The sequence below is a fragment of the Calypte anna genome, chromosome 5A, assembly GCF_003957555.1.
Source record: "Calypte anna isolate BGI_N300 chromosome 5A, bCalAnn1_v1.p, whole genome shotgun sequence".
NCBI lineage: Eukaryota > Metazoa > Chordata > Aves > Apodiformes > Trochilidae > Calypte > Calypte anna.
Genome location: NC_044251.1, coordinates 28261708 through 28275224, shown reverse-complemented (window position 1 = coordinate 28275224; position 13517 = coordinate 28261708). Strand labels below are relative to the sequence as shown.

Sequence of the window (13517 nt, the reverse complement as noted above, 5' to 3'; positions counted from 1 at the left end):
GGAGAAATCAAGACAGCTACATGGATCCCCACTGAGATGACAAGCAATGCTGGAAACTTTCAAAGTCTCTGAGGAGAAAAGCACAATCCTGTGCCTTGCTACAGACGTGAGCCCAGACAGCATCCTGGAGGGCTGCAAGCTGCTTGCACGGCTGTGGCTGCTGGGAGCACTGCAGATGGTCCTCCAGATTTGTTTGTTCCCAGTCTGCATATTGTGTGGTTGCCCTCTGGCAGAGCCTGTGTCTGGGCATCTGGAAGGGTTGCTGTCTGCTCACCTTGTGCTGGCACTGCTGGGGCATGACAGAAGGCAAGGGAGATTACATCTTTCTGGGGGGCTGAATGTTTCAGGGAAAAGCCTCTAGAGTCATGAAGTGAGAAGCAGGGGGAGGTTTCTTTGCTGGGTGAGGTAAAAACTTTCAGGGAGAGTGGAGACAGGTACTCACTCCCGAGAGCATAGTTTAATGGTGATTTTTAGGAGAAATGTAGAATAATTTAGGTTGGAAGGAAGCTCTGGAGGTCATTCAATCCCACCACCTGTTCACAGCAGTACTAGGCTGGAATCTCGCTCAGGTTGCTCAGGGCCATTTCTAACCAGGTTTTGGACAGCAATTTCACAGACTTACGAGGTTGTCTGCCCTTGTGCTCCACTTTCCTGTGACCATTACTTCCCTTATATCTCATGTGCATCTACCTTGCTGCAGCTTTTATCCCCAGCCTTGCCCATTACCTCCATTTACTCTCTAATGTAACCCATTATGTAGGTGTGGACAGCAGGTATGGCCTTCACCTTCACTTCTCCAGTCCAAAAAGACTCAGGTCTCCCAGTATCTCTCCACTTGTCCTGGGCTACAACCCCTCTGACCATCCTGGAGAGATGGAAGGGAAAAATGCAGGAAGTTGAGACACCTCTAGTGGTGGCATCCTGCACTTAATTCAGGTTAAAGCAGTGAAACCACAGACAAAGAGGAAAAAATGGACTCAGAGCCAAATGTTGGAAATGATGGAGTCTCCTTGGAACCCAGAAGTTCTTTACTGCATTGCAGAAAGAAACTGATGGTAGCATGAAAGCAAGCATAGGGATTCACTGTAGTGGCTTGTGGGACATCATTATGTGTGCATTCCCTTATCAGGACTGGAATGAACATCTGAATGAGACACTCCCCCTTGGAGTATTTCCAGACTTACTGTGTGGGGCTGACTAGAGACAAGACCCATGTAGAACATGAAATCAAGAAAGAAGCAACTGACATGTGAAGGTATAGCACATCTTCACTTGGAAGGACTGGAGCAGACATTTGACAAAATTGTACCTGACCCATATTGGTGTTGTGGGTGACTTGTTCCAGCAGGTCATTGCTGAACTGTTTATGTAACCACGAGTGCATTTCCCCTTGAAACACAGCAAGAATCAGAGCTCCAGAAATTAAACATGGCCTGGCAGCAGAGCAAAAGATAAGACTTTCACCAGCTCCATTCTGACATTTAATCTCAGCACTATCATAAGGGGAAATCGCGTGATCTCTGTATCTCAGAGGGCAACAATCAGAGCAACATCCCATCATGTTTTAAAATAGCTTTTAGGGTAATTAGTTAAATACTTAAAAAAGAAGAAAGTGTTTATCTGCAAGAGAAGCAAGCATACAGTTCTTCTAATTTAAATAACTAATTATTTTTGGACTATAGCCAGATTATTTCCAAGGAAATTAATGCTGGATGACTCTTGTTAATGTTGGCAGTGTACTGAAAATGAAATAGTATTGCTACGATTGCAATAATAATAACAACAATTTTTGAACACCCAAAGTAACTTGGGTTCAAAGTAGTAAGAAACCTAATGTTCCAGATCAAGAGGAGCAAATCAAAGGATTCCTAACAGCATTTTTGCTAACAAGCCATCTTTTAAAATATCATAGAAGTGCTTACTAAGCCTGAGGACTCCACACAAAAAAAGAGAGCTGCAGCTTCAGATGCAACATTTTCTGCTGTCAAATATTGAAACAGACTCTGCAAATTTCAGGATAACTTCCATGATTGGATGAGGGAAAAGAAAAAGCTGCATTCCTATAGAATTACCAGCAGTTAAGGGACAATTTCAGTTGCAAGATAAAATTGCTCTCAAATGAAGTCATGTTAGTCAATTATTTTTTCCTTCCCTTTTCTCAGTAACTATACTCATAGTTGCACTTTTCTTCTTTAATAGTGCATATATGGTGCATATATGATTCATCTTCAGTCTGTAGGGATTCTAGTTAAAGCTCTGTAACTTCAGAGGCTTTCGTTTGTTATTTGAAAGAGAACCAGGATGCACGTGCCCAGATGCTGTTTTACCAGCTGGTAAACAATTCAAACACATGTTCTAACAGCCTGGATCAAAACTCAATCAGAACCTCTGGAGGAAAAAGAAGGGACAAGTGAGAAAAGAAAGGATTTGCAACAGCTCTGACAGCCCTGTGTGCAGGCAAACTTCCATGTTGCACCTGCAGATAGTTTCACATGTGCAAGGAGATATGACGAAAAGAGGAAAATTAATTCTTCTATTTGTCCTAACCACTGAAGAATGGCCCAGAGAAAAAGACCACCAAAACAGTTACCCCATTATTTTATACCTTCTTCTTTTTGAAAGATTCTCCCCTTAAAATACACTGCAAGAAAAGACATTTCACTGCAAGAAAGATGTTGAGGTGCTGGAGTGTGTCCAAAGAAAAGCAATTAGTTTGGTGAAGGGTCTAGAGCACAAGTCTTATGAGGAGGAGCTGAAGGAACTGGGGTTGTTCAGTCTGAAGGAAAGGAGACTCTACAACTACATGGAAAAATGGTTGTAAGGAGGTGAGAGTTGCTCTCTTTTCCCAAGTAAAAAGTGGTAGGACGAGAAGAAACAGCCTCAAGCTGTGCCAGGGGTGGTTAAAGAAAACTTTCTTAAAAGAAAGGATTATCAACCACTAGAACAGGCTGCCCAGGAATGTGGCTTAGTCACCATCCCTGAAGGAAATTAAGGACATGGCTTAGTGGTGGACTTGGCAGTTTTAGGTTAATGCTTGGACTCAATGAGCTAGAAGATCTTGTCCAACCTAAATGATTCTATGGAGTATAGCACCTCCTCTCCTGCAAACCCCTGCCTTCCAAGGGGATGCTCTTCCTAGATAGAAAGCATTCATTTGATCTATGAGATTTTTCCAGTCCCTCAGATACAGCCATGCACAGCCTGCAGTTGCCCCTCCATGGATGTTGCAGGAGCACAGCCTTCTGCAGCACTTCATCTTTAAGGAGGGATGATGAAACCACAGGTGGCCTGACCACATGTGTTCACCTCTGTGTGTCCCAGCCTGCTTTCCTTGCCTGCATTTTGGCAGTGCCTGCACCTTCTGCCAGGTCATGGAACACAGAACTGTCCTTCAATCCATTGCTATTTTAGAAATCAGGTGACACCAATCTGGTAGGGGTGTGCTGGGCAACATGAGTGCCCATCTCTGCCATCGTGTCACCATCCCAATAGGAACTGTCAGCCACTAAAAACAATAATACTGCTTTGATTTTCAGTTTACTAGTGATGCTCTAAGAAACTAGTCCTTATTAAGGGCAATGTAGATAATTGGAAATAGTGGATGATTTAAAAGAAATATGCAAAATAAAAGCTATTAAAAGCCTTGTTTAGAGAAAGAAAAGTATCTCAGTGCAAAATACTAAAATGAGATCTGGCTGCAGCAGATCTGGCTCCTGTCTAATGTTACGTATATGTTTAATTTTACTCATTTCAGTACTTCTACTGTGTGGATTAATCCAGTTTGCTGAAGTTATTGACTCTCACGAAGTATTTGCTAGAGTGAGGGGCTGGATACTCAGCAAGAGGATCTGCAGAAATGCATGAGGACTCTGATGACTGTTGTAAGCAAAGGCAGGGTTTGCCCATGCATATACAGCAAAAATCAAGCGTCCCCTCCAAAAAATTGTCTGCACTGTTTACTCTGCACCCTTCCTAAAGTAATAACACTTGTCTGCCCTGGTTAATGTTTTCTAGAGGACATCTTGCTTTCATAATGCTATTTAACAGTATAAATAAGAGAGGGAGCTGCAGGGTAGTTCTAGTGAAGAGAGCATAATCCTTGGAAGCTGTAAGTTGTGACTTTTTTCATTTCCTACAGAGAATTCAAAAGCATATCCTCTTGTTGCATGCAATTGATTTTAAGTCTTTCCTAGGGTTGTATCTTATATCGAAATGTGATGCTTCATTCCTGAGTATGTGCAGTAACTCAGGTTCAACAGCAAAATGCTGGTGGTTGCCTGGTAGATGAGTGAGAGCTCACGTTCACCTCTTTCCAGGTAAAAGGAGGCCTAGAAGTGGGTGATGCCACTCTTGGAGGGTGTGCTTCCCAGGTGAGCTTTCCAATGCTAAGCTGTCTTACAGATGAAGAGGACACTGGGAACAGCTCTGTGAACAGTGAGCTATGTTTCTAAAGGATAGTGTGAACTTGGATTCCATGTTTCTGCAGGAAAATTAATTCCTTTTAATTAAATAGTCACAGTGGTTGGATTCTCTGCAGAATCCAGGCCCTTGGCTTGTGCTTGCAACCTTCTCAGGGGCCTCAAGCACAAAGGCATCTAAACTCTGAACCACAAGAGAAGTAAATGTAAGTAGATCTGTCTGGAAAAGCCCCTGAGCATGCCCAGGCACATCCAATGAGGTACACAGAATGCTTTCTGGCCAGCCAGGAAAATATATGGGACTTTGTGGTGCTCCTGTGAGTAAGCAGTTCTGAATAATAGGTTTCTGAGGTCATTTTCTCCCACAGAGATATGACCAGTCAAGTCTTTCTTTTCTGAGTTTTTTGTGTGCTTGGATGATTTTTTTTTTAATGTGGCTCTGAGTAGCTTAGTTGAGCAGACAGTACTGGTGGGGGTGGGGCCATGTCTTGGTGATGTGACTGGTGCCCTCACAGACAATCTTTCAGGGAACAGGTTTTTCAGATTTCCTCATTTAGAAGCAATCAGGAGAGAAGCAGCACCATCTGCTGAGCAAACAGCTTTTCTACTTCATGCCTGCATATCTCTTGAGCAGTGCAAAATTTCATGTTGTCTGAAATGAGATTATCAGTGAGAACCCTTTATGGGAGTAGCATAAGATGAATATTCATCTCCTGGGCTATTACATGGGACACAAAAGCAGACAAGTGTCTTCAGAATTGTCCCTCTAAATCACAGGGATAAAAATCAACCCTAAGTGGAAAAATTATCTATATCCACAAAGAAGCAAGATGTTCCAGTCAAAAAACTTAGTCCAGATCACTTTGAGGTCTCCTGATGGATTTCATTCTACGGTAACTCCAGCTAATACTAGTTTTCTCTGTTTTCTTTCTAGGATATATGATCCTAAATAACTACTGTCATTCTGGGTTGCATGGTAAGGAAGATTGTGTGATAGGAAAGAGTTAATACATACAACAGGTGTTATCCCCAAGTCTATTACAAGTAAATTGCTTAAAGGAAGATTGTCTTCTAGGTGTTGGCACCTTCCTCTGCTATTGTCCGATTGAAACTCTTTGTGATATAAACCTTCCCTTGAAACCCACCAGTATATTGTCATTGCATAACAGACAACAGAAGAAAAGAGGTAATGGGGTAGATTGGTTTTCTTCCAGGACTCAAAAAGTCAGTGTGGACTTGGAATTTAAGACCTTTTTTATTTCACTCCCATGTTTATGGAAATACTTTTTCTGGAGATTATACTAAAAAAGGGAAAGTTCTTAAAAAAATAAACCCCCTAAGATAGGGAAGTCCCTAAGGGCTTTTTAGAGTAAGTTATCAATTCTTTGCTTTTTAATATATTGTTAGCAAGTATGCTTCCTTGGGAAAATCCCTCATTCATAAAGAACAGATGAGAATCTCTATCTTCTGCTTCATACCAAAAGGGTCTCTTTTGTCAATTTATCACTGGTTAATCATTTGCTGACTTACAAGCCACAAAAATATCAAATGGAATAGTAAAGATCAAGTATAAAGTAACAGTCCCCAGTCATATTCTACAGGCTTACAGCATGCAAATACTATATGAGTACCTTGAGGTTTCAAAGAAGGGCCCAATAGAAGGGATCACTTGTATTTTCAAGGCTTATGAAACAACAACAAAACAACGTTACAAACCGCAGCTGAGGAGTCTTTTATAATCTTATGATTTTAAAATCAGCTATTATCAAGATTTTTGTGAGGGCTGACTCATGAATCTTGACTATTTGTTATGGAACTGTACTGAGTAACAGATGGATGATTCAGATTCGGATTGTATTTAATTATCTGTTAACTCAGAGCTGTAATAAAATGAAATTAGTATCATGATAGTACATAAATTAACCACAGATTGCAAGTATGCCATAACTACATAGAGCAAAATATCAAGACAGGAAAAAAAAAACTTCAGAAAACTGTAACCAATATCTTAAAGAACCCTTAGAGCATAACCATGCTATATGCATTAGCCATAATTTTGATGCCAGGTCATTTAAATTCCCTGTCTAGCTTGCATTCCAAATAAATAAAAATCAGCAGTTTAATGTGCATATAGAAAAATTCATCTATCTTCTGTGCTCTGTTATAAATATTAAATATGATGAGATAGGGAACAGGTGGTGATTTATGTTTAAAATGAAATGTTTCATTCTCTTGTATTCATGTTATTCTTAATAACTTATGGCTGCAGCTGAGTAAATAGTTCACTGTGAATAATTTATCCAGAGGCAGCTTTTGAATTGGCTTGCTGGATATGTGGAAATAGATTAGGTTTAGCTCTGATGCTTTTGTTGGGGAGCTGATTTCTTTTCAAAGTCTGAATAATACATTGGCTCACTGATAGCAGTTTAAAATATTGAGAACTGGAACTCTTATGTTTAGTTACAACTGGCTAGATGTACTGAGAAGCATCATCTCAATGTCAAAATCAGAGGCCAAACTATAATTTAAAACTACTGTGCACAGCAATTGAAAATATAGTTCCCAAAACTTTTATGGTTCTCCCAGTTGTCAGTAACGTGGTAGGTATTATTACAAAGAGGACTGTTTGGGGTTTTTTTAAAATATATCAAACATGTAAATGTTTGAATATTTGGTTGTAGCTCATAAGTATTTTGTTGTTATGTAGAGCTAACTGTAGCTGGATATTTAACCACAAATACAAATTGCTCCCTCTGGTGTTATAGAGAAAGCAGGGGTGTGAGCATAGCACTTACTGACAACAGTTTTTCAAGTTGAATCATGCCAAAGCAGAAAGGTGCAATTGGTTTAATATGCCTGTCCTTGCACAAGTTTTAGCAAATCTGGCTCATTATCTCCCCAAATCCTTTGCAACTCTCTCACTGTTTCTTTGGCCTAGATTCCTCCTCAGAAATGAGGCCCACTGGGATGTTTATATACACATTTCCAAGGTCCCTTCGTAAAAGCTCATACAGTGCAGGGTGTCAGCTCTGCAAAGGAATGTAGCTACCGCAGCCAAGTCTGAGAGATTGATAAATGTATTGCCCTTTGACCAGTAAAGCATCTGATAAAAATAAGGCCTTGGTTTTGTTAATGATGTTGACTCCTGCTGTGCTGTAAGTGAACCCACTCCAGTGGTTTGGTTTGTCTATTGAGAGACAACACATCACTTCTGGTTCTTATTTAGAGTGTTACATCATTTTTATTCTGAAAGAAAGAATCTATTTCTTAGAGACATAGGGCCCTATATTCAGTTTGCTGCTGGAAAACAGCCACCACCCCTTGTCCTCTCTTGAAATAAGGTCCCTTATCAAACTGACCAAAAGTTTAAAGATCTGTAGCTCCAGATTGTTGCCCACTTGCACAAATCTCATCTATCTCCCTTCATTCACTCTAGACTTATTTTATTAAGTGTTTTCCAAGAATTATCTTAGACCATTAGTGTCAAAAGCACAATGGTATCACGGCCCTCCAGTGATTAGCTATGGTGTGTTTTCTGCTGGAATATGCTCTATTCTCTGGCCTGCCGAGGGTGCTATGTATTCAGCTTATCCACACTGAATTTCTTCCTTGCAGGAATTTAGGGTGAAGGTGGCAGAAAGAGTTGGAGGTGGGAGAATTCAAAAGAATCTGGCAGGAGCTGGAGAAGATAGAAACTGAGGACAGAAGAAAGAGATAAGATTTCTTATTCAGTGAGAAAGACAGAATAATTTCTTCTACTTAATTTACATACCTTAATAATAGCTTTTCCTTTTTTTCCATAGGATTTTAATGCAAGATGATGAAGATCACGTTTTACATAAGTTTGCTACTGGCTAGACTTCATGCTGTTGCTCATGGTCAGCTCCCAGACAGCCACCACAATGGATATGATCCAAATGAACCTAAACATCATATGTATCATGCAGGTGAAGCAATTGCTTGCCTCAAACTAGTGCCAAACAATGCTGACTTTGCATTTCAATTTTTTAAAGAGGTTGCACTGGAGGCACCTAATAAGAACATTTTCTTCTCTCCTGTAAGCATCTCCACTGCATTTGCAATGCTGGCCCTGGGGGCTAGATCAACCACCAAGATTCAGATCCTGGAAGGACTCACCTTCAACCTTACAGAGATTCAGGAGAAAGAAATACATGAAGGTTTCCACAACCTCATCCACATGCTGAACCATCCTGAGGGTGGGGTCCAGCTCAACCTGGGAAATGCCATCTTTCTAACAGAGAACTTGAAACTTCTAAAAAAATTTTTAGATGATGCCAAAGATCTCTATCAGCTGGAGACTTTTACCACTGACTTTAACAATCCCACAGAGGCTAAGAAGAATATCAATGCTTATATAGAGAGGAAAACATATGGGAAAATTTCTAATTTGGTCAAGGACATAGATCCACAGGCTGTAATGCTTCTGGCTAGCTTTGTTTTCTTCAAAGGTAAGTTCTCTGGGATTCACATTCATGTTATTCATTCTTATCAACAGATCTAATGTCAACTACCTCATTTGAAAATTGCTCTGGGGAAAATTTCAAAGTCCAGAGGAAGCCCTAATGGCATACTGGAAGTGGTAGAAAGGTGGCAGGACCCCATGTGGCATGAGGAGGCAGCCAGGGCCCATGCAAATTTTGTTCTCTTTGTGGAAGCCACAGGAGCTCTGCTTCAAGCTTCAGCCTCCCTTGCAGCCCGAGCTCAGTTTTGTGTGTTTAGCTGTAACTCTGATTGTTCTTATTTTCAGTGAAGGTACTGAGGCACATGCATAACCTAATGCTTCTAATGCCTCTCTTCAAACATGCATGATTCAATGGCCTAGTTTACTGCATAGTCCTCTTCTTTTCATATCACTGTTTTTTATGGATATAGATAAACATATCTATCAATGGAAGAAGCTAATGACTAAAAGGGGAGGACATTTTATGGAAGAAAGGGGATACACGGGACATTTCTGATGTGGAATAAATAATGTGCTTTTGAGCCTGACATAACAGCATTGAGATGTGAGATCCTACTTTATCTATAAATTTGGGCTTGTGATTAAATAAAAAATGGAAATGAAATGCATAAAGTATATGAGTACAAAGGTGTTGTTAGGTAAGCCCTTAAATGACAACTTACAGGAAGGCCACTTGGGTCACCTGGGCAGAAAAGTAGTTGTAGGCACAATGAAAAAGCCTGATTAGTTCATTACTAACGTCTAAAATATGAAGTTAAATTGCAACATAATGTGCTATAGGTAAAAGATTCTTGCTTTGATGTGTTACACATTTGAAAATGCTATGTTTGAAAATTCTGAATTTAACAAATGGAACAATAGGTTAAATATTATTACTAGTTATACAAAATTTATGATGGGATGGGACACGACATGGGATATTCAGTTGCATTTTCCTTCTCTGTGTCAGGTGACTGGGAAAGACCTTTTAATCCAGAGTATACCAAATCAAGGGAGTTCTTTGTGGATGCTGAAACTACTGTGGAAGTCCCTATGATGCACCAAATGGGCAGATTCGACTTCTATTTTGATGAGGAGAGGTCATGCACTGTGGTACGGCTTCATTATAACGGGAGTGCTACTGCATTTCTGGTTCTGCCTACAGAAGGGAAAATGAATCAGTTAGAGCAGACTCTGGTCAAGGAAACCGTCCAGGAATGGTCAGAACATCTATTTCAGAGGTAAACTTCTGCCAGTAAGCTGCAGCAGCACATAGATTTATAGTCTTTTTTTTTTCTTTTTTGGAAATGCAAACACTATGAACTTGCTGATTCTGGGAACTGAGTGGGTTATTTTTGGCTTGTGTGCCCTAGCTGTAAAAATCTTGCAGCTGGTTGGTATTAAACTACTCTCTTTTTGATGCCCGAGTTACTTGCTTCTCCCCTCACCAGAGAAGAGACTACCCTCCTCCTCCGAGTCCCAAACAGCCTAGACTGACATTTCTAAAACAGTCCATTGGCTGAGTGGGAAGGTGACAATTCTAAGGCAAATTTCCTATACTGATATTTCAGCTAATGTGTTTTGCCTCTCATATGTCACTGACATACTGTGACTCAGGCATATGTCTCAACCTTAAGTAAACCCTAAGCTGAAGAGTTTGTAGTAACGCATACAAACATAATATGTCCTACACAAATATCTTCTTTACCACTGCAGCACATACTGGTTGCTAGGACAGTCTAGTGATTAATTGTGGGTGTCCTGATTCTCTGGCATTTTGGTTTTGAAACTATAAAAATCTAATGAGGTTCTGCTAACTCTTACCATTGACGCCAACATCATCCAACACATTTTACAACTGTGTTTGTCTGGGAGGGAAGAGATCTTAGCACCAGTAGATGAGTAATATCAAGTTAATATGTGCCCAACTTACCATGCTCTGCCCTGATTCACAGCTAATAAGGCTGTGTAGTTCACACCCATGATTCCTAGTGCATCATTATAGAAATGCCAGCACAGTTAATTAAAACATAATGGGTAGCATACTGGATATGAGCTAATAACATAATATCTCAAATGTGAAAACCAAAAATGTATGATTCTAAGTTGCAAAATCAGGAAAATCCTTATCTAAATGAATTCTTGGTGCAAGTTCCTTCAAGTTCAACATTGGAATAAGTTACTCACAGGAGAAGCTGAGATCCAAATGGCAATTTCATTTCTACTATTATGTTGATGCAGTGTTAATAAACTTGGCCCCATCATCTTGTAGTGCATTGGGCAGCATCACATTAAGGCTGCAGCAGTGGGGTTTGGATCCCAACTGTTCTGCTATTCAACCAAAGCTGTCTCTGAGCAAGAATGCAAAAGACATGAGTTACCTAAAGGTAGCTACAGTGGCTGACTTGGAGGCTCCAAGGATCCCCAGACAGTGCATAAAGATCTTCTCATCTTCTTGAGCTACAAAGAGGTGTTCTCATTACTGTCCTCCTTTGAAGAGTGCTCTCAGATTTGCTGAAGCAAAACACCGGGTAGATGTTACTATTCTTGTTTGTATTATTTTTTAATTATAGTGCCTGTAGCACCGTGAGAAGAACCAGCAATTGAATTAGTGCTCTCAGGGTCCAGCTGTCTTGGATTTGACATTCATGGGAATTAAATAGCTTTTTTACTATCATTTATGTCAGTGAAAAGTCCTTCTCACCACCTTCTGTGTTTTTTTTTCTACTTAACAGCATGCTGTCCCTCTACTTTCCCAAATTTTCTATTTCTGGGAGCTATGAAATAAAGAACACCCTTAGAAAGATGGGAATTGTGGACGTGTTCACTGACCAGGCAGATCTCTCTGGCATCAGCAACAGTCAAGAGCTGAAGGTTTCTAAAGTAAGTCTATGGATTTTGGCCCTCTCTTTCACAAATATGCAGGAGAACTCCTCTAAAGGAGCATCCAGAAACCCCAGTAAAATAGAAGCTCTCAGCTTCCCAGCTTGCCTGCAGCTGGGCTCACCCTGGACTCAGCATGCAAGTTTACAATTTAAGTTTGGCCGTGGATGACAGTGGAGATCAGATTAGTTTGCTATATATCTGTTTATTTCAAGGCTGGTATGGGCCAAGATTTCTAGGGCAGTATCTGGAATATGAGAGGAACATCAAGCCTTATCTCTTCTTTTTTTTTTTTTTTCTTTTGTCCTCATTTGAGGCAGCCATGACTACAACACAGCTCACATCTCCCTCCACTCCTTCTACTCACTTCTCAGTGGATTCCCCATACCATGGCTGCTTTCAAAAAGGGTCTGATTAACCTCTCAGGTGGCTGTTGTCTGCCCAAAATTAATATCTGTTTTCTTTTCTCCTAGGTTGTTCATAAGGCTGCTCTGGATATTGATGAGAGAGGTACTGAAGCAGCAGCAGCAACTGCTGCTGAAATAATACCAATGTCTCTTCCTCCAACCATTGAATTCAACCGTCCCTTCCTCGTGCTGATTTTTGATAGAGATACAAACAGCACGCTCTTCATAGGAAAAATAGTTAACCCAACTATCACTAGCTAAAGTGGCATATGAATTCTGTTTGCTATTACTGATTAAACAAGATGTGAAACTGAATGATGTTATTTATTTCCATTTGTACTAGCTTAGTGTAGAGTTCTTTTTTAGCAAAAGTTTTCATTCTATGCTGTTATCAAAAACTATCAGTATTGACCATGACCCTTGCTTAAGAGGAGGCAAGGAAAATGTTTTAAATTCAGCTAGCAAAGAATGCTTTTCTTAATTTAATGAAAACCAAGGAAAGACTTAAGAGCTGCCAGGACTGAGAGAGACATTTGTATTACAGTGCAAGATTCTTGCTTAATATGTGGTTGTCAGTCAGAATAGCAGATAAAATTATTAACACTCTTGCAAACAAAGCTTAAGTGGTTGCAATTTACCATAATCATAGAATCATAGAAGGCTAAATAAGTAAAGAAGAGATGGGAAGAGTTGGATCAACAATACAGGGTCATGGAAAACTGAAGCTTCTAATGGAAACAGCACTGGGAACATGAAAAGCTGTTTTCAAAAGAGAAAGAAATCTGCTTTCTCCACCAAAGCCTTTTCTTACTTTTCATATAAATCTAGCAGCAAATCTGTATGAGTTTCTTGCAGCTAAATCAGAAAACAGGGATCAAATCTGCTCTTGAACCTGAAAACTTTCAATGACATGTTGGCAATTCCACAAACTTAGCCCATGCAAATATTTGATTTCTCACACATGTATCCATCAGTGGTCAGATGAAGGACATAGCCAGCTGGCCAGGTGTTATTTAGATGGCAATTACACAAGCATACTCTCAACCAAGATTTGTGAAAAATCTATAATGAGGGAGTAGTAGATTGTGGATATTTCAAGTGCTGTCCTTTTACAGCCAAGAAAGTAGGTAGGGAGCACCCAGGAAGCAGATTGTCTGACCCAAAAGGTGGTTACAGGCACCCAGTTAGGACATAGGGAAGCTTGAGAGCTGGCTGCTAACTGCCCCTTGGCAAAGGTACCAGAAAGAGCACAGTTACCACTTTCCTCCCTACAGCTGTGGGTTTTGGAAGGAGATGAAATGGTGTCACAGCATTAAGAATCACAAGAGGAGCAGTCAAATGGCTCAG

At 40.2% G+C, this 13517-nt stretch overlaps 1 protein-coding gene across 9 annotated transcripts; it reads left to right on the top strand.

Moving 5' to 3' along the window:
- The first annotated feature begins 4065 nt into the window (after positions 1–4065).
- LOC103527366 (alpha-1-antiproteinase F) lies at positions 4066–12485 on the top strand. Of its 9 annotated transcripts, none has more exons than XM_030451697.1 (7): positions 4066–4108; positions 4194–4316; positions 5353–5394; positions 8222–8887; positions 9851–10121; positions 11616–11763; positions 12237–12485. In XM_030451697.1, the coding sequence occupies exons 4-7, from the start codon at positions 8236–8238 to the stop codon at positions 12429–12431; spliced, it is 1266 nt and encodes a 421-aa protein (XP_030307557.1). In that variant the 5' UTR covers positions 4066–4108; positions 4194–4316; positions 5353–5394; positions 8222–8235; the 3' UTR covers positions 12432–12485. The 9 variants fall into 9 exon arrangements, with proteins under 9 accessions (XP_030307557.1, XP_030307554.1, XP_030307553.1 ...); XM_030451694.1 differs by having other exon boundaries at positions 5353–5422; XM_030451693.1 differs by having other exon boundaries at positions 4194–4370.
- Positions 12486–13517: the final 1032 nt, after the last annotated feature.